Source organism: Cynoglossus semilaevis, chromosome 8 (genome assembly GCF_000523025.1).
Source record: "Cynoglossus semilaevis isolate Cse_v1.0 chromosome 8, Cse_v1.0, whole genome shotgun sequence".
Classification (NCBI taxonomy): Eukaryota; Metazoa; Chordata; class Actinopteri; order Pleuronectiformes; family Cynoglossidae; genus Cynoglossus; species Cynoglossus semilaevis.
In genome coordinates, this window is record NC_024314.1 from 16031490 (window position 1) to 16059207 (window position 27718).

The following is a 27718-nucleotide window of genomic DNA, read 5'->3' on the forward strand; positions in this document are numbered from 1 at the left end:
CCCCTGATGTAAAACAAAGACTATGACTGAACCTGTGAAGGATCAGGACTGTCATTATGACTAGGCTTACAAGCTCGTGCCTGGGTGTTGTCTTCCTCCCAAATTGTTTTGAAAGTGCTGCAGGGGTTTTTTTGGTTTGTTGGTTTTGGTTTTATTTGCACTTTTGCACTGGGAGATAAGACGTTATGATATGTCTTTGTCTCTGATGTTAAAATATCTCCAAACTGCTGTCAAAACACAAAAACCCTTGCCAACCACTGACCACCGTTCGCTCTCTCCTGCCAATATATACTGCATGGTTGTGTTTTCTTAAATACAGAATAGGTAGCAGCATATAATACTGCTTCTGGATTAAAACAACAGGCAGTACAAAGCTCCAAGTCTTGTAGTATTTTAGTTTTTAACAAACCTGCTCTCTGTTTTGTGTTTTCCCCCCCGCAGCGTCTAATTCTGAGCAGAGCGCAGAGGTGAAACTTGACCAGGAACGAGCCGAGATTGTTGCTAAATATGACAAGGTATGATAAAGACTACCTCCCAAAAAGATGGCGTTACCTCGACTATAATCAAAAAGCTATAATTTAAAATATAGCTGCGTAGAGTTGCTGGAACTGAGTCCACTGTACGTCTTCACAGAGTTAAAGTCATTGTCTTTAAGAATATTAATCAGTCTACGGTGCCTTATAATCCATTTGGTGACTGTACGTCAGTTTGTCAACCGTAGACTGATTAACTGCCCTGTGTTTGGTGAGGCTTTTCCCCACAGGGTGTGTAAATAACAATGATTGTAACAACAGTCTAAAAGCAATGATAAGTAAAGTGGAATCTTAGGAATGTGTTGAAAATGTTTGAGATTAATTTCGCAATGTAATTGATGCAGTTCAGTTCAGTTTATCTCAGTGACACAAACTCACCACCAGGAGGCAGATTTTAATTCCTACTGTTCAGCTAATTGGGCTATGTCCTAATATTCTGTGTAATTCAACACATTTCTTTTTGTCCTCAGGGTAAAGAAGCCACAGTGGAGCCCTGGGAAGACACTGACTACCACCTGTACAAGGTCATCGACCGCTTTGGCTTCGTCCAGTAAGGAAACACACAGAAACACAACGGTTGCAGCTGCTACTGAAGCAACAACATACATCAAACTGACCATTAGACAGGAAACACACATGTGGACAGTCCAAAAACCAGGCCTTCAAAGACAAAAGATCTGAGACATTCATGTCCAATACTTAAAACCAGTGGTCAGGAAATTTAAGATCCACAACCAGGAATTCAAAGACTAAATACCAGAACATTCTAAAACAAAACATTAGGACATTTAGACCGAACCAGTTTCCTATACACCAGGCAGGGGCAACCTACGGCCCGGGGGCCAGTTGTGGTCCATTTGACCTTTTAATCCCGCCGTTGAATTATGTTATTAATTTATATTTATATTATATTCCATCTTTGTAGTGTTTGGTTACTCTGATCAAAAGTAAGAGGAGAAGATGGAGAATTGCTGTTGCTTATATGTTTTATCCTGGCCAAAGTTACAAACACATAAAACTAATAAAAACGATCTCCTCTTTTCTGTTTCACAGTCGAGATGAACTTCCATCCTATGACTCGGTGGAGCAAAAGGTCAGAACTCTTTCAAGTTTCATTCATAGATTATTCATTTATTATTCTTTTCTAAAATTTTCTTTTTATTCATCACAAATATAAAGGCACCAGGAAGGGATTCTAATGTGTGCCTTTATGTCATAGTAGTAGGATTAGAAGTAGTTCATGAGTATTATTTAATTAAATTTATTTAATTTTAATAATAATGAATATAATATATTAATATAATAATTGAAAAGAATTGTATTTATTTAATTTTATATTTTGTCACAATTTAAATAAACAAAATATATAATGATCACAAATATTTTAAAATATATATTTTATCATATTTTTTTATTTTAGGTTCCATGAAGGTTTGACGTGTTTTTTTTTGTTTTTTTTTACAGCAAAAGCACATCGAGATTGAAAGAAGCAGCAAATGGTTGAAGATGTTGAAAAGTTGGGACAAATATAAGAACAGTGAGAAGGTCGGGACAACTTTGTTTGTTTTTGTTGTTGTTCATTCCTATAGTTGGACATAGTATCTCAATTTTTGCCGTAACTCGGAACCCACCCGACGTCGTTCTCCTATGCTAACACAGTGGAGGTCGTTGGGGGAAAATAATAATTATAACAATAATTGTATAACCATTTGTCCTTTTATAACTATTTTTATAACTTTTAGATTTAAACAATGTATATAATAAGTAATTGACAATGAGCATTCAGTGTTCTGTTTTTAAAATGTTCAGAAAAATTCTTTTTCTGTTTTTTTTTTTTATAGTTTCCTAAACTTCCAAAAGACGTAGAATTATAGGTTCCTAAACTTCCAAAAGACGTAGAATTTTCTCCCTGTTTGTGTCAGAGCTCGAAGGGTTAACTCGAGGTTTCTGTTTTTTTTTTTCTTCCTAAAGTTGGTGAGAAGAGTCTATAAAGGAATTCCTCTGCAGCTGCGGGGAGAGGCCTGGTGCCTGCTGCTTGATATTCCCAAAATCAAAGAAGAGAAGAAAGACTTCTATGAGGTCGGTGCTCCACACTGCCCCCTGTCTGCCAAAGTTATACTGTGTTCAAGGGAACCATTTTTCTGCCAAAGAAAGTAGAAAAACGGCAGTGTGTGTGTTGTTTAGTCGTTGATTTGATCCAAATGACTTTTCCTTCACAACGATGCGACTTTTTTATGTTTCCCCTTCCACAGAAGCTAAAAGCACGAGCGCGGGGTCTCTCTCCTGACATCAGACAGATCGACCTGGACGTCAACAGAACCTACAGGGATCACATCATGTTCATGCACCGCTACGACGTCAAGTATGAAACACCAATACTGCCTAAAAATCTTTGGGGTTTTTTTCTAAGATGCTGACCTGTTTTTGGTTTTATTTTTATGTTGATTGTTTTGTATTTGTTTGTTTCTCAGGCAGCAGGCTCTTTTTCATGTCCTCACTGCCTACTCCATCTACAACACAGTAAGTTCATCACACAAATGGACATGTTCAATAGTTATTATAGCAAATTATCATCAAGTCCCAGTAATGAACATGAAAACATCACTGTTCTGTGTGTGTGTGTGTGTGTGTGTGTGTGTGTAGGGGGTGGGTTACTGGGAGGGTGTGAGATAGATCCTTGCTTTGCTGCTTACTGCTCATCTACATGAACGAAGAAGACGCTTTCTGGGCTCTGGTCAAACTGCTTTCTGGACACAAACACGCCATGCATGGTAATAAACACACACACACACACACACATAAGTAAATATTTACTGTTCTCTTTTGAAAAATGAAAGAAAAAAACTAATATTTTGCAGAAGTCTTAGTAAAAACAAATTAATTAAAGCTGTTCAGATACTCAAATATCATGTGTTGTAGTAATTTATGATACCACTATTAGAAGTAGTAACATTAGTCATTATTATTAAATTGTTTCTAAATTATTTTTAACGTATATATTTTTAAATGCATAAATAATAAAAAAAATAAAAAGTTGTAAAGTTAAGTTCCACCATGTTCTTTGTTTTTTCCTAATTTGTGTACTGCAACAAACGACAACTATTTTTTGTGAAGTTTAAGTGAAGGAAAAAAAAATGTCTTTATTGTTCCAGGATTTTTTGTTCCCGGTTTCCCGAAGTTGATCCGTTTCCAGGATCATCACGATCGTATCATGAAGAAGATGATGCCCAAACTGAAACAACACTTGGTGAAAAAAACAAAAAAAAAACATTACTCACCGTCTCACACCAAAATCCACAGTCACACACAACACATTTGAACCTGTGAGCTCTAAATCCCTGATTTCCCTCTTGGGGTTTTGCTGTGGGACAGTGAGCTCAGTTTCCTGTTTGTAAAGATCAGTCCAACTGTGAGATGCTGTAAAGCAGCGACTGACTGTGTGTTTCGGCTGTTTGTGTTTCAGGACAACCAGGAAGTTTACACCAATCTTTACACCATGAAGTGGTTCTTTCAGTGTTTCCTGGACAGAGTAGGTGAACAGACACAAACAGGCTCCTACTTCCACGGCTGACCTTCAGTTTGTTTGGCTACGTTTGGAGCCATTTGTTAGCGTTGGAGCTTTTGTTGACATACATGTTGTTTTTGCTGTGATCGAGGCCCAAACAAACGTTCTTTGAGCTTTGAGGTTGTTGAAGGAACACAGAAACAAACACCAACTTCTTTTTCTTTTCTTTTTTGCTCTCAGACGCCGTTCACGCTGACTCTCAGAATTTGGGACATTTACATCCTGGAAGGAGAACGTGTCCTTCCTGCCATGTCCTACACCGTCCTCAAACTGCACAAAAGTAAAAGATGAAACAGTGCTACACACGTGTTCTTCAGTAGCACGCCCCCTGCTGTTTATCTTCAACCTCTTTTGTTCGCGTGCGTAACAGAACATCTGATGAAGTTGTCCATGGAGGAGCTGGTGGAGTTTCTTCAAGTCTCTTTGTCCAAAAACTTCTACCTGGAGGACGACGTGGTGATTGAGCAGCTGCAGGTGTCGATGACGGAACTGAGGAAAGCCAAGCTGGACATGCCCGCTCCAGGTACCACTGCTGTGAACAAGCACTGTTAGCATGAAGATGAGATGTAGAGAAGATCTCGGAGTCCTGGGGTGTCAAACTGATTTTGGTTCAGGCACCTATAAGTGACAATAAATGTTTTTCCCCTTTGTTTTCTCGCAAAAACGTACAAGTACTTTAAAAAAAATCTTCATATTTCATGAAACATTTTACAAAACACGTTTAAAAAAGTACTTTAAAAAAAATCTTTATATTTCATGAAACATTTTACAAAACACATCATGAACATGAAGTGTTTCTGCATTTTCTTTCATCAAGTTGGCCAGACTGAACCCTTTAACGGGCTGGGTTTGGCCCGCGGCCCGTATGTTTGACACCCCTGTTCTAAATCCCAAGTGAAACTTAAGTCAGTCTTAACTATGTCCATGGTCTCCATCTCCATCACTTCATCTGTTAATCTTCAACAGTAAAAGTCTTCCTCCGTTTCCTTCTGCCTGGAAGCTTCTTCTCCAACATGTCCACCATCGTTCCTCGGCACATGTCCAAACCATCTAGACCTCCTTCATAATCCTGTCCAATATGGTCTCTCGCAGTGAAGCTCTCAGCATCTTCAACTATAGTATTTAGGGATGGCTCGATACAACTTTTTTCATGTCCGACACCTATACTTTATCTGCCGACACCATTATCAATCCGATACCTTCTTTTCTCCTCCAGCGTCTCGTGGGCTGCTGTTGCCAAGGCGACACTGTCCCTGTTTATGGCACGTCGACAAAGCATTTGGTATGAGGTATCGGATCAGACAAGCTATAGATATATAGTACCGGATCAATACCGATCCTCAGTATCATATCGAGCCATCCCTAACAGTCAATAAACGCACGTGTCTCTTTGTTTCTCTGGTTGCTGCTGATCTAAAGGTCCAGTCTGTGTGTTTTTTTTTCCTCCTCTCTCTGCTTCTTCTTCTTCTTCTTCTCTTCTGCTGAACTTTTTTAAAGCCAACAACAACAACAAAGGTTTGGTGGTGAGTGGAGGCCACATTCCAAACTGCTACGACTCTGACCGGTGACTATTCTGATCCCGATCCTGGTTCTGTCTATGTTCATCTATCTGTCTGTCTTTTGAGCAGCACACAGGGTCGACTTGTCTGTTAATGTCATTCTGATTTATTTTTTTTCTGCAGCACTTCAATCTGTTCTCCTTTGGATTCTGTCTGTCTTTTTTTTTTGCCTACTTTTCTCAGGTATATTCCTGACATTGACAAGTATCTGGCAGTACTCTGTACTCTCTGATGTACGACGGTGTGAGGGGAAAAAAAAAATTACGAAATTCGTCGAAACGTTATGATATTAAAGTTGGAACGTTTTGAGGAAAAAGTTGTACATTTAAGAGAAAAAAAGTCGTAATAACAAAATTCGTCGTTATGAAATTAAAAATTAAAGTCAGAACGTTTTGGGGAAAAATTCATACATTTAAGAGAAAAAAAGTCGTAATATTAGTATCGTCATCGCAGGTTTCAGGAGGAAAACCTCGATTAAACCTCTTATCGTCAAATGTCTAATAAATGCTGTTTATCGTGGAGAATAACTAACCCTTCACCCAGGTCCGTGTGGTTCTATATTTGGTACTTTCTAGAACACTAGTTCCATTGTCCTGATGCTTATTACGATGTGCGGCCGATCAACTAGAAGATGACGTATCCTCTTATTTGAGAACCCAGTACTAAAGTATAACTGCACAAGATTCTCCCGTGTCTCCTTCAAAACACACCATCTGAACATTCGACTTTCATCTCGTAAAACTATGACTTTATTTTCAGGAACTAACAATTTTTTTCTCGTAGCATTATGACTTTTGTCTCATAAAATTAAAACTGTTTTCTTGTAAATGTATGACTTTTTTCCTTATATCGCTTCGACTTTATTCTGGTAAAATTTTTTATTTTTTTTTAAATTCGTAATGTAGCCTTACACTTCCATCGTACGTAAACGTGTAAACAAAAACATCGTGCCCACACAGATCAAACCAAACTACAGGTTCACTTTAAAGTTTTTGGAGAAAGGGAAATTTAGGCTAACGCTGTTTTGATTATTTGTTTTTCCGTGCTATCCGCGGAGCTGGCACCACCTGGTGTTCATCAATGTCACCTTCACTGCCTCTCCTGTCGACTTTGTCTTTTTTCTGAGTTGTTTTTGTAGAAGCAACAGGAACCGAAAACGTGGCTACAAGAAGAGGAACTAGAAAAAAAACGAGTTGTTTCTGTAGAAGCGACAGGAACCGAAAAACGCGGCCTCATGATGAAAGATACAGGTTCAAAAAAATGAATTAGTTTCGTAGTCAACGTTTCTGATCTTCTTCTCCTTCGCCCTTGTCTTGCACAGATGTTTTTGCGTGTGGTCTTGGTCTTCACCTGTCCGTGGCAGTGTTGTTGCATGACTCCATGTCCGTGTCATGACTGGGAAACGTGTGTTTGTCCAACTGTCGTGTTTATCCATCGTTTTCTGATGACTTTTTTTTTCTTCTTTTTTTCTCCTGACATTTGCAGGTAACGAGGACGAGTTCCCTAAAAAGCCTCTGGGCCAACTTCCTCCACAGCTGACCACCGCAGCAGCAGGAGTGTCAGCCAACCACGTGGCCAACGGTCAGAGCCACACTGAGCCTGCGGATCCTCCCGAAGAGCTGCGTTCGATGCCAGAAGGATGTGATGAGAGTAGACCGCCGAGTCGGCCCCGCAGCGACTCGCTGGACAAACCGTTGGGTCAGCCTGTGACTGATGAAAGGGACGCTCGGTCCAGGGAATCTGGAGAAATTTCCCACATGCGGCAGAAGGCGTCGCCACCTGAACGACAGGGAACGTCTGTGTCAGTAATGAACGACAGAGCAAAACCTCCAAGTAACGCAACCGCCAACCACAACTCTAACGCCGTCTTGAGCGCCCAGAGAGACATCGCCCCCCGCTGGTACAAACCCTCAGAGACGAAGCTGGAAGCAGCGAAGGCCGCAGCCGCCCGAGACGTTCAGCGGAGCAGAACAGCATCACCGGTTCCTTCCAGTCCAGACGACGCAGGGCTTTCACACAAACGGCCGCGCTCCAGGGGCTTCGTTCCTGGATCCAACCGAGGTTCCAACGCCTCACAGTATGACAATGTACCAGGTCTTCTAGAGCAGAACTTTGAGATTCTGGACCTGGAAAGACCGCCGTCCAGAATGAGGACCCCACGTAGTGGGACGCCCCACAGTATGTCGTCTCTTCAACAAAGTAGTCCAACTCATGGTCCCAGATACCCGGTTCCTCCTCAGTATTTTCACAGCAGCCCAGCAGGGGGCGGTGTGAACCAGTTCCAAAGTCCTCCCAGGCAACCATCACCCAACAGAGGCAAGACTGAGGTTCCCATCTTTCATGCGGTCTATGGCATGAATGTGGACCACGACAGACTCTATGTCCCCCCTCCCAGGATTGGCTACGCCACCACGCAGCACCGTTCAGGTAGATATTCCCCGGAAAAGCCTCTCATGAACAACTCCTTCGCTACTTACCGCAGACAGGCGGCACAACCCCAGATAGCACGGCATCCACAGGCCTACGCTGCCATGGACGGCAGGTTTGACGGACCGCCAGAAGTCATCCCCAAGCACCAGCACTACAGCCAATCACAGCAAGTTGTCGACAATGTTATATGGACATCGGAGGACAGACGTCCAACCCTTCAGCCGATGTCGCCAAGCGAAATGCCGCGTTCGCCTAGCTTCCAGCAGGCACAAATGTCTCCACTAGAGCAGTTCACATTCCCGGCAGACGCCAATGCTCTGCTCTCGTACAGAATGCAGTTACAGGAGCGACAGGCCATTGTACGCCAACAGCTCCCCCAGGTGTTTAGAGAGCCACACTACAGGCACGCGCCGGAGGCATTCACTATGCAGGACTCGATGCTGCTGTGACCCGTTTGGATCAGTTTGGAAAATAAACTGTTAACTTTAAAGTCACCAACACTGGGCTAACTCTCTGACAAGCGTTAGCTTCATTACGACCTGGTTTTTGTTCTTTATATGTACAGATTGGACGCAACTGCCCAGGACGTTTTTACTGATTGATTTATAATAGATGGAAAAAAAAAATCAGTAGATAAATTGACTGAGAATTTATTTTATTTTTTGGATGTAAATCATTAAGAGTCTGAAATGTACAGAAGATTTCCAGTGCATATATTGAGTTTTTATGAAAGAAAGAAAATATTCTCCTGACCTGCATTTATGTTAAGTCTTTATTTTTAAATGTTACATATATTTACAGTAGAGATGGGTTTACTCTATTTTCGTGTGAATGTTTTTACTCAGAAAGATAATTGGACCACATTATGTAATTTAAAATCTAAGTCACTGCAGGGTTTTTTTTTCAATGCAACATCCATGTACATGGAAGAGGTTTTTTTTTTTTTCAATGCAACATCCATGTACACGGAAGAGGTTTTTTTTTTCTTCTTCTTCTTATTCTTGTGAATTAAAGGGAAATTTGACATTTGAACACATGGTTGAACAAGGTACTGTCAGTAGAATAGTAAGCCAAACATTCTCATATTTTTAGAACTTGTTCATGTCATGTTCACAGATTAGGTTTCTCATTTAATGACTCCGTTAGAAAAACAGCAAAACAAAACTGTTTATCTGACGTGCAATACATTTCTGTAACAGCCGAAGGAGAAAATGTCAATGCGTACATATAATCTTAAGGAGTCATTTTATATCATTTTCTAATTAGAGGTTAAACTCTAAAAACTAGTGTTCATATTATTTGATTTTAGTGGCTAATATATATATATATATATATATATACACACACGAATGTCTGATATTATCTTTTTTGCCGATATTGTCCAAACACTTAATTTCCGACCTCAACCAATACATGCAGCCCCCAGAACTGTAGTAAACGCCTCTGGGCCCCTGCAAATGATTCCAGCCTATTTGGCAAAACACAGGCCTTGGGTTATCAGGTTTTCATTATTGGAGCAAAAACCAATAACGATTCTTACTCATATTACATAATTATGCTAATATCAGGCTGACGGATATTATCAGACATCCCTAATATATATATAAGTAAATATTTATATATACATATATGAATGTATATATTGTACACAAATATATGTATATATATAAAGGTATATCTATATCTATGTATATATGTATATAAACATAGATATAGATATATACATATATGTAACACTGTTGCTTGTTGTTGTTTATTGTTGCTGTACTGTAGCTAAGCATGTTAAGGAGACGAAGGTAAATCCGTTTCAGAAGGCGCAGAATTTACTGTAGTTGATGTCTGATTATTTTAACACTGTTCCATTTAACGTTACAGCTGCTGACACTTCACTGACACATGAACAATCACCAGGCACAAACATACTTGTTCATTTGCTCACATTCCCATTTCATAGCAAAACTATTATTATTATCATTATTACTATTGTTATTATTATTATGATTCATTATAATCCTAATAGTAGTTTATTTTGCAGTATTGGGCGTAACATTCCCCGAGTTATTTTTGTTTTTGTTCAATAACAAATATACAAAACACTCGCACACATTTTTTTTCTCAATAAAATGAATTGGGTGCAAAATGAGTCTTGGATCTGATTTTCTGTCGTTTGTTTTGAATTGTGATTAACATAAATATCCTAAGAAAACGGCCAAACTTTCATTATAGGTGCAATTAAAAAACATCACCACTAATGATGTTAAAGCTTTTTCTTGCGCCATATTTCATTTTTATTAAGTTCAAATGCTACTAGTTGTGCTTAAATATGAAAATAGCGATATTTTCAATACGTGTAAAAGAAATGTTTAAAATGAATCGAAAAACACGTTAGCAATGCACAAAGCTGATTTTAATGATTTTAATTATTATTATGAACGAATATTTGGTACAATGATTTATTAACTTAAAGTTAAGTTAAATATAATTTTTAATCATTTTTTTAATTAATACTATGCATGGAGTTTTAAAATGTAATTTATTTATCTACTGCTTTTAAGTACTTATTAGCAAAGAGGCAAAGTGACGATATAAATAAATAAATACGGCCGAGCTAACCCGGAGAATAAAAGCAACGCACCCAGGAGACAGTGGGGAAGAGAACCGGATGTAAACAAAGACACGCTATTGTGCGCATGGAGTTTAACACGTAGGAGGATTTCTTTATAATATTGCCAAGGAAACGACGTTGGAGGTCCAAAGCAACCACCACGAATCTGAAGAGGCAGCCGGTAAGATGCTGAAATATGCTAAAAGGATGTTGACTGTTTACCTACCGGTGTTTGTTGCTGTAGCCGCTTGTTGGCGTTGTCGTCTTACCGGCTTCCGGTTGTAACTTGACAGTTTTAAACAGAAAGATTTTTTAACTTAGTTAAATAACAGTTCCTCTACGCATGCGCCCAGTTTTCAAAATCATTTCGTTGGTCCACTGTGAATTGTTCGGTAATTTCATTGGTCTGATGTGAAGAGGCTAAATGTGTTGGCGACTGCATGACGCTCGTTAGCCCGTTAAAATACCTAAATTGGCCGCATCATTGTTTACGTCGCAGGACTCAAAGCGTTAAAAAATGTTCCGGCTTATAGTCTGTAAATCGCGGTAAATAACGGATAAGAATCACGTTTGAATAATAATTATAGTGAGTTCTTGTAAAGGACATTTTGGGCGAAAAAGTTTTACCACAAATTTAGACGTTTTTGTAAATCAAGTAGAGAGAGTTACTGTGGGAAAATATCACAAAAATATTTTCATCACCAATTTTTATTGATCATATATTTTTATTACCATCGTTAAAACAAATACTTCAAAGAAAATATTCAACAATAGGAAGAGAAGAACAGCTTTCTCATTCCAAAAAAACAACAAATTTAATTTTAAATTCTGATATGTCGTCTTTGGTGCAGATGTATATAACACTATTACAATGTATTTCCTGCTTTAACTTAACTGACTGTCTTGACATACTATCAATACTGATGGTACTGGTACTGACTACCAATACTGATGACAACACTTGGACTTGGATGAATTCAGCTTATTGTCCTTAATGCAACATAAATACTGTGTAACGAGAGAGTTGTCCTCAATACTAATACATTTTTGACAATCATGGTATAATCACTGACTAAGACTGATAACACAAATTAATTAATGGAGGGTCTGCTGCCTCCTGTGGTCAGTTTGTGTTACTGAGGTCAATGTAAAAACATTTTTCTTAAAGATACTGATTATGCAACTTAAAGCTTTATCACCGTTAGTGTAGACCAGCGGTCCTCAACGTCAAGGACCGGTTGACCGGGATCAACCGTTAAGGCGGACCGGTAATACTGCGCCATTTTTAAAGGATCATTTTAAGATTTTAAGGATTTTTTTTAAATTAAGTAAATTAGTAAAAAATTTTCAATCCATAAAGGGATATGATTATATCCCTTTATGGATTTTTTAAAATTAAGTAAATTAGTAAAACTGAAGTACATTTTCTTAACTGTGTCCCACTGTGCCCCGGTACTAAATGACCTATGGACCAGCACCGGTCCCCGAACCAGGGGTTGGGGACCTCTGGTGTAGACGGTTCAACTACCCTGAGTGGTGTCAATCATGAGCTTTTTCACTTTTATGCCCCCACACGGGTTTTCGTTTTTCAATGAAGGCTTTGATTCCCTCCTGTCCGTCGCTCAGAGCCAAGTTTTCCACCATCACCGAGGAGGCAGTGACATATGCAGCGTCTCGGCTTTGAGACATTTGCCTTGGTGGGAAAGAAAAACAAAAGTACAGACGCATTCAAACGTAAACCGTAAACACGTTTTGAAACATAACGTCATGAGAAGGAGCGACTGTAACGATGCCAAACACTGACCTTTGGAAAGTGGATTTACCCAGAGCGATGACTGGTCGACTCGTCTGGCATATTCGCCTGGCCATAGCTAACGTCTTCTCCTCAAGTTCTTCCTCCGGCACCACCTTACTGACCAGGCCATGCAGCAAAGCATCATGGGCCGAGATAGGAGTTCCTGTAAATAACATCTCCATGGCAACCTAGAAAACATAGGAGAACCTTCAAAAAGATAGTTGAAAGAAATTAAGCTTAAAATACAGCAAAGCTACAAATATGGCATTCATTAGCCAATAACTATAAACGTAGCAAAAGTGTTGCTGAAAGGTACAAGATTTGTAGAAATTAGCTAAAAATAAGAAAAATTGTATTTAAATTTCAGCGGGTCCTCGACTTCCGTTGGACTTCTGTTCCAAATAGTTCCCATGCAAAATTTGTTTCTATTTCATATGTTGGAATGATGAAACAAGACTTTCTTAATAGATTTATGGGAGATAGTGATGCAACCCTGAAACGCTGTAGGTCGAAACTTTTGTAAACCAAGGACTTCCTAATAAAATAAGCTTAGCCCAGAAAATGCATAAAAAATTAATAAATATAAACTTGTAAATATGCAATGTTGATTTAACATAGATGACAATAGTTAGAGCTACGTTTAGACATAATGTAGCTAGAACAGCAAAGAATCCACAGCTAGATTAGCTAGCATACCAAAATCATAACAAGAACCTTTTCCAACAACGTTAGCCCGTCTTAGCTCTTCTTCTGACCTTTCTTGGCACAGCTCTGCCGATGGCCACAGCAGGCGTGGAACAAAATAAACCCACGTTAACACCTGGTGTAGCAAACGTAGACTTTTCCGTTGCAAGAACAATGTCACAGCTGGCCACCAGCTGGCAGCCGGCCGCTGTTGCGACGCCATTCACCATGGCAACCACAGGGACAGGGATGTCCTGGATCAGTGTCATGACCTGAGAAACAAGAGTCACAGACAAATTCAGTCGGTCGACTGGACACAAAAACAAAATCAGGCAGAAAACAGTAGGTTTGTACCTGAGCACAGGTTTGGAACACCTTTGTGTGATATTCTCTTCCCTGAGCTGAGGTCAGCTCCTTCAGGTCATGTCCAGAAGAAAAAACTGGACCTTTGGCTGAAAAACCACACAAACATTAGTTAACATAGAAACATACACCGTACACACACATGTATATGTACAGTACAACCACAGGTTTGCAAACCACCAACCTGAGATGATGATAACTCTGAGGTCGTCACTGTGTATGTCAGTGAGGATGTTTTCTCTAAGAGACTCTAGCATTGACAGAGACAGAGCATTCCTCTTCTTGGGATTATTCAGAATTATTCTCCTGGAGAAAACAAACAAGATATGAGGAAAGAAACTATGGAACTATTTAAGTACTTACTGTATATCCAAAAATGTATATTTATATGTATGTAAAGATACTACTATAATAGACTTAAAACACATAAAAATTAACAAAAGTTTGAATTTAATAAAAAAAAAAGTACTGCAAGAACGACAGGCGGTTAATGAAAAACAACTTAAATATTGAATAAAAAATGAATTTAAGGTTTACCTACAATTTATTTAATTACTTGTCAAGTAAAATGTGTCGCTTAAATATTGAACCACGTGAATTTAGAGAGAAATTGTTCATTATTTAAATGTAGCTGAGTCAGTTATGTTATTATATTGGTACAAATTAATATTATTGATAACTATTGTTATTATGAACTTACGTTCATGCAGTAAACGCGTTAAAGTCAAACTGTACTCAACTGACATGCAACTGTCACTGAATCATAATTTTCATATTAATTCCATGTCTTTTCGACTGCAGTGTTTGAGGGCAGTCGGAGCCATTTCTCTGCAGCACCTGATTCCTGAACTCTGAGTCCGCAGCGTCAGTGGTTCGGGTTCGGTGTCAGAGTAGAACCTGTTTCTCAGAGTCGTGGGTCTGTATCTTAGCTGAAGAATAGCAGTTGATCTTCTGAGTAAACAGCGAGCCATGTTTACAACTCCTGACAATCCTCAACACGACCGCGTTTTCTCCGTCACTTCTACTTTTCGTCACTTCCGCCTTAACTCCGCCGTACGTGGTACAAAAATTAGGGACCGTGGTAAAAGTGACTTAAGTAAACGATGCTTAACATAGTTCTAAAACTGTGTTTTTGTTGTTGTCTGTTTGTTTGGTTTTTTCTTGACAAAGCCTAGTTATTTTTTAGCATGTTTTTGGTTCCGTTTATTGAAAACTTTATTCTAATAGATTAAAGTTAGCCCAGAAATATCTTATATGCAGAATAGATTTGACGTCAAAAACCTTATTAGGTTAGATTTTTAAAACGTTGTTAAATACATTTGTATAATATAATCAAAGATGGCTTTGATTAACCAAGAAATATGAAATAAAAATATAATTTTTCAATCAAAGTTTTAAGCTAACATCTAGTTTCTTTGTAATACATTTTTCTTTGCACACTATTAATGATACACCCTTCCATTTAAATACTACAGTATATTTAGAAATTATTTCTTCAAAAAAGTCTATTCAGTGTCTTTTGTCAATGATCAATAAAAATGAAGGAAATTATTTAAATTACTGTCAGACTGTTTAAATACTACAGTATATTTAGAAAATATTTTTCTACAAAAAAATATTGTCTTTTGTCAATGATCAATAAAAACGAAGGAAATTATTTAAATTACTGTCAGAATTTAGAGGCTTGAGGTATAATTGTATATTAAAATCACTCATCATCAAGTATTTCTCTTTTCCTATTATTCAATTTTAAAGACATTTTCTAATTAAAAGAACAAAATCCCAAAACCAAAGAGAGTAGGCAGCAAAGATAGAAACATGAAGACTGATGATTTGCCTTTATTTTTTAATTATTCAAGTCAATGTTTTAATAAAGTTAAGTGCTTTACACATTTAGATTCTTTGAGGAAAATGTGTGATTTAATCAGTGTCTTCCAAACCCCTGCACATATAGACATAATATAAAGGAATCCGGTGAGGTCGTCCAAGAAATAAACCTACGCTGCTGTCTTTTATTTTGAAAAGATATTTTTAACCAACATCTTCAAGAAAAACATCATGCCTGAATTATTGCTTATTTTAGAATTATTGTCAAAGGGAAAATAATAAGTTACACTATTACTATTACTATACTATAGACTTCTTGGTAGGGGCCAAATGGTTAAATTAACATTTTGTCAATATTTGTGATGTCTTGGACCAGACTGTGAGAAAAACTAGATTGTTTAAAATAGTAAAACAATCACAGTGTCCACCGTACTGACTGCATGTGTTAGCAAATGAATCGTTACAAACGTCTCAGACAAACGTCAGCCATCAAAGTGCCTTTTAAAGAGTCGGGAAGTGGCAGAGAAAATGAACAGAACCAGTCCAATCAGAGCAGGAGACAGGACCACGACACCTGCCACCCTCCGTCCCACCAGGAGGAGCAGTGTGGCCAACAGGGGGCAGGCCTCATGTCAGGTGACAGCGTTCATGCTCTGCACTCCACCCTCAGAAGGGGAGAAAAACTGGACTTTGGCGAGTCCGGAGTTGTTCCTGCGAAGGCTGCCGCTGCTGCCACCGGTGCCTTTACGCACAGAGTTGTTGCGTCTCATGGAGTTTCTTTTCCGCAGTGAGTTCTGATGGGACAGTTCACTCTTCTGTAGGGTCTGGATTAAGATGGATGGCTTCTCGTCCAACTCCCTGGCACTGCATAATGGTGTTGATACCTTAGATGAAAAAAACGGGGAAGTTTATTTACCAACCTTAGCGTTGGCATACCTGCGGAGGAAAAAGACTTTAAACTTTTCCACTCCACTTGTGCCACTCTTGTCCACAACTCGACAAATCGTTTTTACTGTCGTTGTCCTAGTACCGGCTAATAAATCAATCTATCGATCTATCTGAACCACTGCTGCCTCAATCACTATGTTAAAATAATTCTGTTTGGATTTTGTCTCGTTGGCACCAACTGACCACAGACCAGCATTGAAGATCGCAGATCATTGAATAACTTTATGAATCTTGTGTGTAAGTCGGTCACAGCTTGTTGTCACTCGTACCTTCATCGTGTTTCCAAACTTGGAGTAGTCCACCGAGTAGACCCCCTCCTCCTCTGTCACTATGGGAACAAACCGGTGACCCCACTGGATCTCCTCAGAGATGTAGGAAGTGCGGGCCTGGGTTGTGATGCCAGTTGTCTCCACTACGCCCTCCAGGATGACAATGATTTCAAGGTCACTGCACTGCAGCTCCATGGCCGACAGGTCGTAGAGAGGACTGTGGGCGATAATTAAAATGTAGCAAAAATATACATAAGAACAGGCTGAAATCTACTAGAATAGAGACAGCTAAATACTTCAATACTGATACTTTTGACCCAATAATGCATTTGACAAATACTGCCCATTTACCAACCTTAATATTAAGACGTCCTGTATGCCTCCTACAAATAGGGAAATTCACATCATGTTTATTTTTTTCATTTAACATATTAACTATTAAATATTAAATTGCTTTCACACTGTACTTTATTTTTGCAAAATTTAACCTGAATAGTTTAATTGGTACCATTAAGGGACAAGGATGTCTAGTCAACTTTATAACGTGGAGTCACTGCCCTCTTCTGGTCAGTGGTCACATGACATCAATGGTGTAGCAGCACAAATGTGCATGTACAGGTCTGTAGTGAGTTACCTTAAAACATGTGGAAGTGACACAAGCTCTTTTTTTCATGTATTATTTCATATTAATACATTATGACAGTATTTGCTACTCCCATCACTATTATATTGTACGTAGTTTTGTGGGTGTATTTCAATGTTTTAAAAAAATGTCTAGTATAAAAACAGTTGTTGTTGTAGTACCAACCTGTGCTTGTCAATGACATGGCAGATAATGAGTGGGGCGAGCAGGAAAAGGCTGTTGTTTGCGATGGCGCTCTCTGTTGGAACATCGATCTGATGGATGGGAATCAGTTCACCCTCTGGTGTCGTCGTCTTTTTTACTACCTTAAAAAAAGAATAACAAGAATGAGTATCTGATGAATCCGAAAACAAGAACAGACTGGACTGAAAAGGAAGTAGTTTCGCGTATCTTGTTCAAACGTTAACTTATTTTAGGTTTAAGCTGTGCTAGGCTAACCTAACCGACCACAGGGACCCGTGTGTATTATAACAGGAAGTTGTCCACATCTTTAAGAGCGCATTCCCTGCGATACCTCCTGTAATATCCCTTAAAGCATTCCCGCGGCAGTTGTCTCAGAGGGTTTCTAAGTACCTGTAACCTGACGGTGGCGCCAATGATCATGCTCTTCCTTAGGTCACCGATGCGAATCATGAAGCACAGGTGGTTGTTTCTGACGGCGATGACAGCGTGACGGCTGAAGATCAGCGTCTCTGCACGGCGGTTTGACTGCGCGGTCTTCATAAAGATACAGCCTGGAGGAGGAAAGAGAGAAGAAGAAAGAAAAAGTCTTCAAGGAAAAACAGACGCTCGTAGAAAAATACACAGCTTGATATAACTCCGATACCGATACTGCAGCTTAGAGTATCTGCCGATACTGATATCAGTCCAATACCTACTTGGTTTGGGACTTAGGTTCCAAATCTGACGGCCTATAGTTTCTTTCTTTTTTACAATGTTCGTTCCTGAAATTTTGACCGATATCGAACCGATACCTATCCTAAGTATCGGATCAACCCATCCCTAATTCTAATATGTTTCAACACATTTTATGATGTAAACGAAATCCAGGGACCTGTGAGCATGTGTCAATCACAGGTCCACCTTACAAGTGACCAGAGAGGAAGTGCAGACGTCAGAGCCGCTGCTAATGATAATGAAGATGGAGATACAACCTTAACCATTAACTTGTCATCTAGACGCATGTAAATTCAAGTCAAGTCAATTTGTATAGCCCAAATCCACTAAACAAATTTGTCTCAATGGACTTTAAAATTATGAATTAAAAAACTTAAAAAATATCCTACACAAAAACTGGTATTTTTCTGTATGCCACTAGGGGGAAGCATACTGCGTCTCACCCAACATGATTGCGTTGATGATGAGCCCCACGATGTTCTGCAGGATCAGGACAGTGATGGCTGTAAGACAGTGTTCAGTGATCATTCTCCCTCCGAAGCCTATGGTGACCTGGACCTCGATGGAGAACAGGAAAGCTGAGGTGAAGGACCTGGTGGGGGAGTTAGAGGGTGAGGGAGGGTGAGGGCCTGTGGCGTTCAAGTGTAGCGGAGTGCTTTGATTATCAAACTTATTGACTATATTTGTTTTACTATGTTAATTTATTTTTATTTGCAGAATTTTTTATTATGTTAATTTATTTTTATTTGCAGTTTTTTAAAGGCTTCACTTTGTCGTTGCGCTCACTGAGACTAAACATGTGGGGTGCAGATCAAATAATGGGCAACTTAGATTTACTTAGATTAGGGTCTGCTGACCCCCTCACATTAAAAAAACATGCAACCTTTGTCATTTCTATGATCAAAACAAACCAGATGTAATACAAGCTTCTCAACTGTAAACAAGGCTGATAAAGCTGATATTTTTGAAATAAGTTCACATGACAACAAGTGGACAGTTTGGTAGAAAAATGGCGGATAGATGATAGAAGATTCACTCTTATCTCCTAGTTCTATCTCCACAACTTTCTCCTCTGCCGTTTCTCTTACTTGACGTTGGTGACGCAGTGCGTCTCGTTCCGTTGCCGCTGGTCCAAATCTCCGTGAGCGAAGGCCACGAGCCACCAGTTCATGGCGAAGAAGAGCCAGGAGCTGACGAAGGTGGTGGTGAAGATGACGATGGTGAAGCGCCACCTCAGGTCCACCAGCGTGGTAAACACGTCCTGAAGAAACCGGCCCTGTTCCCGAATATTCTTGTGCGCCAGGTTACACGAACCGTTCTTGGCGATGAAGCGCGCCTTGTTTACGCGGTCCCGAAACACGGGCTTGCGGGGCATCCGTGAGGCGAGGCCCGGCAGAGCGAACTCCTCGGGGATGATGCTTTTCCTCGCCAACATCTTCTTCCTTTTTCTGCTTCTGTGGAGCCCAGACAAAATAGATGGTTTTGTGCGTAAAGACGCACAAAACCAATTTTGGCGAAGTCACTTCAACACTTCTTCTCCGCTGGAAACGCCAGAAACGGTGTATTGACTAAATTGGTTTTTCAGACTCAACGACCGGTCCGACCCAGTTGGACCCGGTCTTCTGCTACCTTCAAGGATACACAGAGAGCGTCAGAAAATTACCAGGCATGGCGGAGTCAAGAAATGTTGATTCCGTGCGTCTTTACGCACAGAACCACTGAGGATGAAGCACCGCCTCTCGGTCTTCTAAACCATGACATTGAATCTCTTTTCCAAAGGGGACTCGAACCACCAACATCTCACACTACTGCTGCCATGAAGGGGTTCATCAGAAATCACTTAAATACGTCAAAAACAACTTTTTACTACCGTTGGAGTGCAGTCTGTGCTGGTTCCCTCTCCGGTGGATTACCCGCCAAAGAGTTGAGTCGATTTGACCGGGTCTACTGTTGCATTCATGAACTCACAGAAAGTATAGGAAAATAACAATTTAGACAAGTTAACGGTGATTTCTTTCCGCTTAGCATCTAAATTTGACATGATGAACGACGGCAAAAAGATATTACGACTGAATTACAGCGTATTTAAAACCAACAAACACATACCCACGGTCTCAGTTAGGTTCAGATTCATAACAATGATTCATTTTTAGAATTTTAAATGATACTTTTCCGTAGTTTCTACGTGCTGCTCTGTGGTTTGTCCTTCTGCGGACTAGTCTAACTACCGTTAAAATGTACTTCCTTGAAAATGGCTGATATAAAATCATGTCGACTGTTAATTAAATCATACCAGTTTTACTGTGCTCCGCCAAGGTGGCGCCATCGAACAGTGGATTTGCCTCAAAATCAACACTTCACTTTACTTAACAATGTTTCTCCCTTTACATAAAGTGGTAAAATAACATAATAAATGATTACACATGTTTTGTTCTCATTTTATTGAAGAAGATAACATTCAATAATAAAAAAAAACATTATCAAATGTCATGAACCTGTCACACAAAGGTTTAAATCCAAACAAAAGATTCATGAAACAGCCTTAACTTAGCTGAATGAACATACAGCATTTTGTGGTTCAAGAGGGGGAGAGGGGGTCAGAAACGGAGACGAGAATGGAAAAGTTTAAGACATAATTACAAGTAAAACAATGCAGAAAATGAAAACAAACAGAGAAGTCTGTAGAGATTTGGCACAAGTATAAAAAAACGTTCAGAGAAAAAGTGGCTCAGACTGGGAAAATGATTTCATGAAGATGAAATATAGGAGACTGACAATAGCACCAAAGAGATGAAATGATCCAAGGGATTATCTAAAAAATTGACATTTCTTTCTGAAGTGAAACTGAATTTAACAAGCAACTTCTCTAGAATTTTGTGGAAAAGAAGCTCGACCAAAAAGACCAAAAAGTTGATTTAACTCAAACTCAAGCAGAGTGTTTTGAGAAAGTGGAGACTAACAAATTTTATTTAACTCAAACTCAAGCAGAGTGTTTAATACTCTATGAGCGAGAACTAAATCTTTAAAAATGTCCTTCCAAGCTTTACCAACTGTACAACACAAACAGACATACACACGGAAAAATCATAGTTTTTGTGATTTTAAAGTTGTCCAAATTTCCAAGTAGGGTAAAAGGTTTGTGTTCCAATGTACTAATCAAGTATTTAAAATTTTGAACACAAGTGCTAAAGTCTTGGTTTTCTCACATACGGGCTAGTAGAAAAAGAGAAAACAAACAACATCCTGAGACATGTCTCCATCTCCCATGAATTTATTAAGAAAGTCTTGTTCCATCATTGCGACGCATGCCGTTAAAACAAATTTCGCAACTAGTTGGTGAGCAGAAAATGAGATTGAAGCCGAGCCCTTCGTCGATGTGGTTTCATCATTAACAATAGGTTTGGGCTACGTTTTCATAAAAAGCAAAGAAACACAAAATACACACACAAAAAAAGGTTCAAACACACAGGCCACATTCTGAAAGAGCAATCCCAACTTTGACAAATCGCACTGATGTTTGATCGAAGCTGAAAACGTTGATAACTTTAAACCCAAGACAAAAAATATAAAATATATGTTCAGTCCAGGCATACTGCATGTAAAAGTAGTAAAAGTAGAGACACTCAGATAGGAAGGTATAAAAAGGGTGATATTGAGTAGAAACGATCCTTAAACCATCCTTATCAAAGAGAAAAACCTTTATTTCCTTTCAACAGTTTTTTTGTTTTCCACTTTTGTTCCGTTAAAGGCTGCAGGATGACCTTCAACAGCTGCACGTCTGAAAAAGGCAGCGTTTGAGTCCAAACACACTGAAGCAAGCATAATGTTTGAAAATTAAATAAAAGGAAGGATATGTGTGTGTGTGTGTGTGTGTGTGTCTACATGTCGGCTCTGACAAAGGAGGCAAACATTCCATCCTCCTGCTCCAGCAGAGTCTCTGGTTTGTCATATTCCAGAATGTTCCCTCTCTTCATCACGATGACCAGGTCTGCAGTCAGGATGGTGTGGACGCGGTGCTGCAGACAAAAGACACTGAAGTCAGGCTTTAACTCAGCCATGTCTGATTGTCCTACAACATACATTCAAATAAAATGTAACATCCTCAGAGCTCCTCAGTTTACGAAGTTCTCAACCTACGGCGTTTTCTGGTTACGACGCGATCTCCCATAAATTTTCAAGAAATTTTCTCTTTATGTCATCCCGTATTTCCTACATCAAGTAAGTCTCTTTATGTCATCCCGTATTTCCTACGGTGTTAAAACTAATTTCACACACAGATAGACGGAGCATTCGTGTGAACCTAAGCGAGCAGTGTGGATGAATACGTCATCATGCGGCGCTATACGCAGAAGGCTTTGTTTACATTGGATGGTCGTACGCCATCGGATTGTGCTACGTTCAATTTCATGCGTTTGTGTTGGGTTTTTTGTCCTTCAATATGGCTCCCAAGCGTAAGTCAGACTCTTCTGATGCATGAAAAAAAAATGATCGACATCAATCTTTATCATGTCTGTACTAGTGATCAGCGGGCTGGATTACGAAGCCCAGTGGGCTGTAGCTGGGCCACAGTCCGTAGTTTGCCCGGGTCTGCCCTAGTTTGCGATGTTACAACTGTGTTAGCATAGGGGAGTGACATAGGTACTTATTTACAGTATGTGATTTCCAACTTACGGTGAAATTTAAGTTACGTCATGCCGTAGGCAGTCTTTCCATTTGGACTAACTGGGCGGCCAATGTCTTCCTTTGAATTACATACAGTGATTCGTCCCTGGTGACGACTCTTTCTTGTTTGTTTGAGCCTTCATTAACTTCCGTTGCCTACTTGTATCCTCTAGGTGGCACTGTCAGCTCTACCTCTAACCCAGGCGTGGGCAAACCTTTTGACTTACGGCCACAATTGGTCCTAAAATTTGACAGGGGGGCAGATAGACGGAGCATTCGTGTGAACCTAACATGTTAAAGTCATGCATAAAGCCTTCACTACGCCATCTATAGGGAAATGTGTGCATTGCAGGGAAAAGGCAGAAGTATAATCACAATACAAACCAATTATATAATTTGAACAAGTATGGTGAGACGGATTAGGGTTAAGTTGAACGGGCCGCATCTGGCCCCTGTGCCTTAGTTTGCCCATGCTTGGTCTGACCAATCAACTGCAACAGACTAAAAAACCTGAACGTCACAGTAGTAAATGATGGCTTTCGTTAAAGGCAGGACAGATGGGAAAAAGAAAACAAGAACGAACAGACACAGTACAAAGAGAGAAGAGTCGGAAGGTTTGTAGAAGAAGAACTTAAATTTGGAGGAATAACAAGAAGTTACAGAAAACTGAAATCCCTGATTTTCCCTTTTACCAGAACTTATGGGAATGTTAGGTGAAAAGATACAGGAAATAGAAAAGTCTGTCAAAGCCACAGGAGAATCGATCAGACTTACTGCGATGGTGACAACTGTTCTGTCTGCGAACGCTGTCATTACCACTTTCTGTAAAATGTTTTCCTGCGAAGGAAACCAGATAGTACATGTTAGAGCAGCGAAACGTGACCTGAGCAACAACTGATGAGTTTGTTCTGAAAACTTCCTTCAGATTTTCCCCGTCTCCTTTAACTCCGAAGCAAAAAACGTAACGGAACTGATTTGGTTTCTAGACAAAATCTCACATCCGAGAGGCTTCTTCAGCTCCCAAGAATTGAAACCTCTTTGTTTCATACAACGTACATGCGAACGTTTTCCTTTTTTTGTTTTTGTTTTTAACAATTTTCACTATGTTAAGTATTTGAATTCCTTAATATATAAACCTATACTGTAACAGGACTGTTGCAGTACAAGTTACCTGTAGTATTTGTACATGTATTGAGGTGATACTCCAGGTAACAGTGTAAAGAAAACTCTTAGGTCCAGAGTTAGTTCGCAATTGGTTACGACGCTTCTGTTGGGAAGTTGTTTCTTTAAACCAGTACTTCTCAAATAGTGGGGCGGGGGCCCCTGGGGGCACGGTGAAGTGTCAGGAGGCCTGGGAGTGAAGGGGTTCCAATGGAATATGACACCCTGGATATAAGTCTACCACTGCTGTAATGCTTGAATGATAACAAGCCTCCAGTCACTAGGGGGCAGCAACTCAGTGGTTACAGTGGTTTGTACAGATAAAAATATACGTGATATCAGGTTCTCAGGCCTGGGGGTGTGAAAACAATTATGTCCCCAAGGGGGGGCATGACAGAAAACCACTGCTCCAAACCAACAACCACACACACATACTCACCGTGGCCATATCTATCGAGGCCGTCGCTTCGTCCATGATTAGGATGCTGCTCTTCCTGACAAAAGCTCGAGCCAAGCAGAAGAGCTGCCTCTGACCAACACTGAAGTTCTCGCCACCTTCAGTCACCACACCGTCTGGAGAGACGCGCAGAAAAAAAATAAAATAAAAAAAAAATTAGGGTTTTTATTTAAACGACATGAAACTTGATTTCATGTTACGCTGATGACACTCCGATTTACCTAAACCACCAGGCAAAGCCTTCACCATGTTCTTCAGCTGAGCGATCTCAAGCGCCTCCCAGAGTCGATCATCGGTGCACGTCCTCTCTGGGTCCAGATTAAACCTTGGACGAGACAGTTTTTAGTCATGAAGGTTTTCTACGAGACGAGGCTGCGTAACTCCTGACACCAGACGGACACCTGGCACCAAAGTCCTAGCCTACCTTGGAGTGCAATGTTTATAGTTACACTCAAGGACAAGCTAACGTCTGTGTGTGTGTGTGTGTGTGTGTGTGTGTGTGTGTGGTCAAGTCAAACATCTAAGAAAACATTGTGACACAGTCACTCTTGACCGTTCACACAAGCACACACCGAGAAGCCCCAGATCGTCCACACATGGACGTATCATTCTGCGGGGTCTTCTGTCCAAACAAACAGCACGTGATCTGTATCTTTTAAGAAGGAACACAAAGATGGCGGGAGTGTGTGAGTGTGTCAGGAGGACAAAGAGCCGAGTTCCCGCTGTGATTCTCATAAACCGCATCCACAGCTGAGACCCCTGTCCGAGGTTTCTGTCACCTTATGGATCCACTGAACAGCACGGGGTCCTGGAGGATGATGGAAAGGCGGGACCGGAGCATCTGCAGGGGAAGCTTGCAGATGTCGATGCCGTCAATGACGATCTTTCCTACGAAAACACACAAATACGCAAACGCACATGTCAACCCTCATCGAACGAAGCTCATTTGAACAGCCAGCAACCACCAATCACAAACTCCACGATCAATTCGGAAGAACAATCCTGGTGTTGGTCGTGGGTTTTTAGAATTGGCTGGTAGGGTTGTAACGATACAATGTCCGATATTAGCTTTTACCAATGCGATATGCCTATATTGTCCGAACACTTAATTTCTGATTCCGATATCAACCGATACCAAGACATGCAGCCGTCCCTGTGACAATAATTCACTTTCACTTTAAAGCTATTTTCAACTCATCATCTGGGCAGAACCCAGGCATTGCGTTATCAAGTTTTCATTATCGATGAAAAAAAACATTAACGATTCTTCCCGATATTACATAATTATGCTTCATAAAGTTAAATTGTTATTTTAAATAACGGAAGTAAAATGCACATTTCTTTAGAGAAATACTGCACATAACCATTTATCTCTTCTTATTAAAAGTAAAACTCTTCTGGTCTTATTTACTTCGCTAACTGTCAATATATAAAAAACAACAAAAGATCATGAAAAAATATTAACTGGAAATGTTCTTTCTTTACAGAAACACTAAAACACGCGCCGGTCACAACCAACGTCTTTGCTGCATACTGCCACCTAGTGTACGAGAGTGTGTAGTCTCATGGTGTGACCAGTGAGTTTTTGAAATAACGCTGCCTACTCCTTAAAAATACTCCTGCAAAAAGTGTATTTATTTAAAAAAAAACAGACTAGGTCCATTTTTAAAATGTTGCTAAAATGTAAATATTATTTTTTTTGTGGCGGACTCACACACGTTTTATTTCCCTGCTTTATAAGGTGGCGGACTCACACGTTTTATTTCCCTGCTTTATAAGGAAAGGCTGCAGGTACGTAAATATCTTAATTCACAGTGAAACCAAACGACTGTCTAGCTGTGTGTGTTATTGTGTGTGGGTGTGTGTGTGTAAGTGTGTGTCTGAGTGAATGGAAAAAGTGAGCGCCTGAATTATCTGCAGAAAAGCTGCCGTCACCATCAGAGTCGTTGCACCAAGTACAAACAAAGGGATACGATTAGGAACTGACTTTCAGAGTCCAGTAAATCCACCAGGACAGTTTTAAGACGTGGTGACTGTCGCTGTGGAACAGGAAAGCAGCTCTGGTTTCTCCCGCTGCTCTTCCTTCATTTTAATTATCTGATAGCACAGTCTATTCCAGGATTCTTCTCATCAGCAGATCCAAAGCCAAACAAGAGCCACGTAGAACAACTCGCCGAGACCCGAGTGTGTTTCAAGAGACGTCAAATAACAAGATGGAACTTTAAATAAACGTTTTCCCTAATGTAAATACACTCTTCCCTAGCACGCTCACGGATGAAGTCATCAGCTCAGCCTCTGAAACCACTTCCATCGGTCTTCACTTTCAATACAATAAAGAGTTGGATTCAAACTAGATTTACCAGATAGACAGGCCACCCATCCATCACAGGGTCGCCTTACACTCACGTTCACGAGAACAAGGCGATGATCCAAAAATGATCAAACTATCTTTCTGTATTTATCACGTTTGGTGTGAGTGCCCCATTAGGGCTACAATGACTTTTTTTTAAATTATTTAATTATTATATTGTATGATTATTTTATTATATTAAATTACAACATTAAAGCTGAAACGTAAGAAGAATAAAGTCGAAAGTCCCTAACCTAACCCTAACATTCTAAGAAAAGGCGTTGTAACGTTATGAGAACAAAAGTCGTAATTTTAAGAGAAAAAAAAAGTCATGAATTTACGAGAATAATGTCGTACTTTTAGTATAAACGTGTCATCTCAGGTATTCTTCAAAATACCCAAAAATATGTAACCATGTGTATTACCAGGGTTATGTATTACCATAACTGTGTGTGTGTGTGTGTGTGTGTGTGTGTGTGTCTCACAGGTGCGCTGAGCGGTGGTGCGGTGCACCCACACCTGAAGGCGGTTCCTTCTAATCAACCCAGGAGGATAAAAGCTCCAGCTCCACAGGACGTCAGCTCCAGAGTGTGTGTTCATGTGGTACAGAGTGAATCACAGCGAGAGAGCGAGCGAGCGCGAGAGAGAGACAGAGAGAGAGAGAGAGACAGAGAGAGAGACAGACAGACAGAGAGAGAGAGGTCTGCCTCAGTCTGCGTATGTGTGTGGTTTGAGGATTTCTTTTCCCTTCTTGTCCTCTGAGCCTTGTTGAGTGGTCACTGCAAGAGCCTTTAGGAGTCACTAGAGAGTCCTTAAATACTACTACTGCTAAATATCACATGTTGTCCCTGGGACTGATCCACCAAGATTTGTTACTCCTTGATCACCTGCCTTGAGCCTCTCGAGGAGATACGTAATAAGTTTGTGATTTTTTTTTTTTTTTTTTTTTTTTTTACTTTTTCTGTTTCTC

At 39.9% G+C, this 27718-nt stretch overlaps 4 protein-coding genes and 1 long non-coding RNA gene across 5 annotated transcripts in view; 2 read left to right on the plus strand and 3 right to left on the minus strand.

The window, feature by feature from the left end:
* Positions 1 to 9687, plus strand: part of usp6nl (USP6 N-terminal like) — an 18474-nt gene extending 8787 nt beyond the window's left edge. Inside the window, 15 exon segments of the mRNA XM_017034810.2 lie at positions 442 to 515; positions 1004 to 1083; positions 1587 to 1626; positions 1998 to 2078; positions 2505 to 2612; positions 2786 to 2895; positions 3005 to 3053; positions 3177 to 3200; positions 3202 to 3304; positions 3686 to 3780; positions 3997 to 4062; positions 4279 to 4378; positions 4469 to 4621; positions 7143 to 8981; positions 9020 to 9687. Coding sequence (XP_016890299.1) covers positions 442 to 515; positions 1004 to 1083; positions 1587 to 1626; positions 1998 to 2078; positions 2505 to 2612; positions 2786 to 2895; positions 3005 to 3053; positions 3177 to 3200; positions 3202 to 3304; positions 3686 to 3780; positions 3997 to 4062; positions 4279 to 4378; positions 4469 to 4621; positions 7143 to 8536 — 2477 coding nt within the window. The 3' untranslated portion in view covers positions 8537 to 8981; positions 9020 to 9687.
* An 860-nt stretch (positions 9688 to 10547) lies between these two features.
* LOC112487286 (uncharacterized) lies at positions 10548 to 21975 on the plus strand. Its single transcript, XR_003050236.1, has 3 exons — positions 10548 to 10873; positions 18540 to 18701; positions 21867 to 21975. It is a non-coding gene; the product is annotated as an uncharacterized LOC112487286 (long non-coding RNA).
* echdc3 (enoyl CoA hydratase domain containing 3) lies at positions 12040 to 14767 on the minus strand. The gene is made up of 6 exons (XM_008315248.3): positions 14372 to 14767; positions 13719 to 13840; positions 13526 to 13623; positions 13243 to 13443; positions 12497 to 12675; positions 12040 to 12385 (listed from the first exon to the last, which is right to left on the minus strand). Exons 1-6 carry the CDS (start codon positions 14503 to 14505, stop codon positions 12232 to 12234), a joined length of 888 nt encoding a protein of 295 aa, XP_008313470.1. The 5' UTR covers positions 14506 to 14767; the 3' UTR covers positions 12040 to 12231.
* Positions 15359 to 21032, minus strand: kcnj8 (potassium inwardly rectifying channel subfamily J member 8). The gene is made up of 6 exons (XM_025057302.1): positions 19207 to 21032; positions 18562 to 18710; positions 17795 to 17955; positions 17387 to 17526; positions 16579 to 16795; positions 15359 to 16245 (listed from the first exon to the last, which is right to left on the minus strand). The coding sequence occupies exons 1-6, from the start codon at positions 19551 to 19553 to the stop codon at positions 15994 to 15996; spliced, it is 1266 nt and encodes a 421-aa protein (XP_024913070.1). The 5' UTR covers positions 19554 to 21032; the 3' UTR covers positions 15359 to 15993.
* The window catches only part of abcc9 (ATP-binding cassette, sub-family C (CFTR/MRP), member 9), a 30415-nt gene continuing 23762 nt past the window's right edge, over positions 21066 to 27718 (minus strand). The window contains exons 36-40 of the mRNA XM_025057303.1: positions 25178 to 25286; positions 24620 to 24723; positions 24381 to 24514; positions 23555 to 23617; positions 21066 to 22134 (exon numbers count right to left, since the gene is read on the minus strand). Of these exons, the coding sequence (XP_024913071.1) occupies positions 21997 to 22134; positions 23555 to 23617; positions 24381 to 24514; positions 24620 to 24723; positions 25178 to 25286 (548 nt within the window). The 3' untranslated portion in view covers positions 21066 to 21996. The remainder of the gene's footprint in view (positions 22135 to 23554; positions 23618 to 24380; positions 24515 to 24619; positions 24724 to 25177; positions 25287 to 27718) is intronic.

Bases quoted from the DNA above. Each gene is read 5' to 3' on its own strand.
- echdc3 (XM_008315248.3), bottom strand. From the start codon at position 14,505: ATGGCTCGCTGTTTACTCAGAAGATCAACTGCTATTCTTCAGCTAAGA. The intron at 13,624-13,718 runs GTTGGTGGTTTG...GTGGTTTTTCAG, and splicing joins CAGAGTTATCATCATCTCAG to CCAAAGGTCCAGTTTTTTCT. The intron at 12,676-13,242 runs GTCAGAAGAAGA...TATGTTTTCTAG, and splicing joins GCAGAGCTGTGCCAAGAAAG to GTTGCCATGGAGATGTTATT.
- kcnj8 (XM_025057302.1), bottom strand. From the start codon at position 19,553: ATGTTGGCGAGGAAAAGCATCATCCCCGAGGAGTTCGCTCTGCCGGGC. The intron at 17,956-18,561 runs GTGAGACGCAGT...TTCCTCCTCCAG, and splicing joins CATCAACGCAATCATGTTGG to GCTGTATCTTTATGAAGACC. The intron at 16,796-17,386 runs GTTGGTACTACA...TATCGCCCACAG, and splicing joins CATGTCATTGACAAGCACAG to TCCTCTCTACGACCTGTCGG.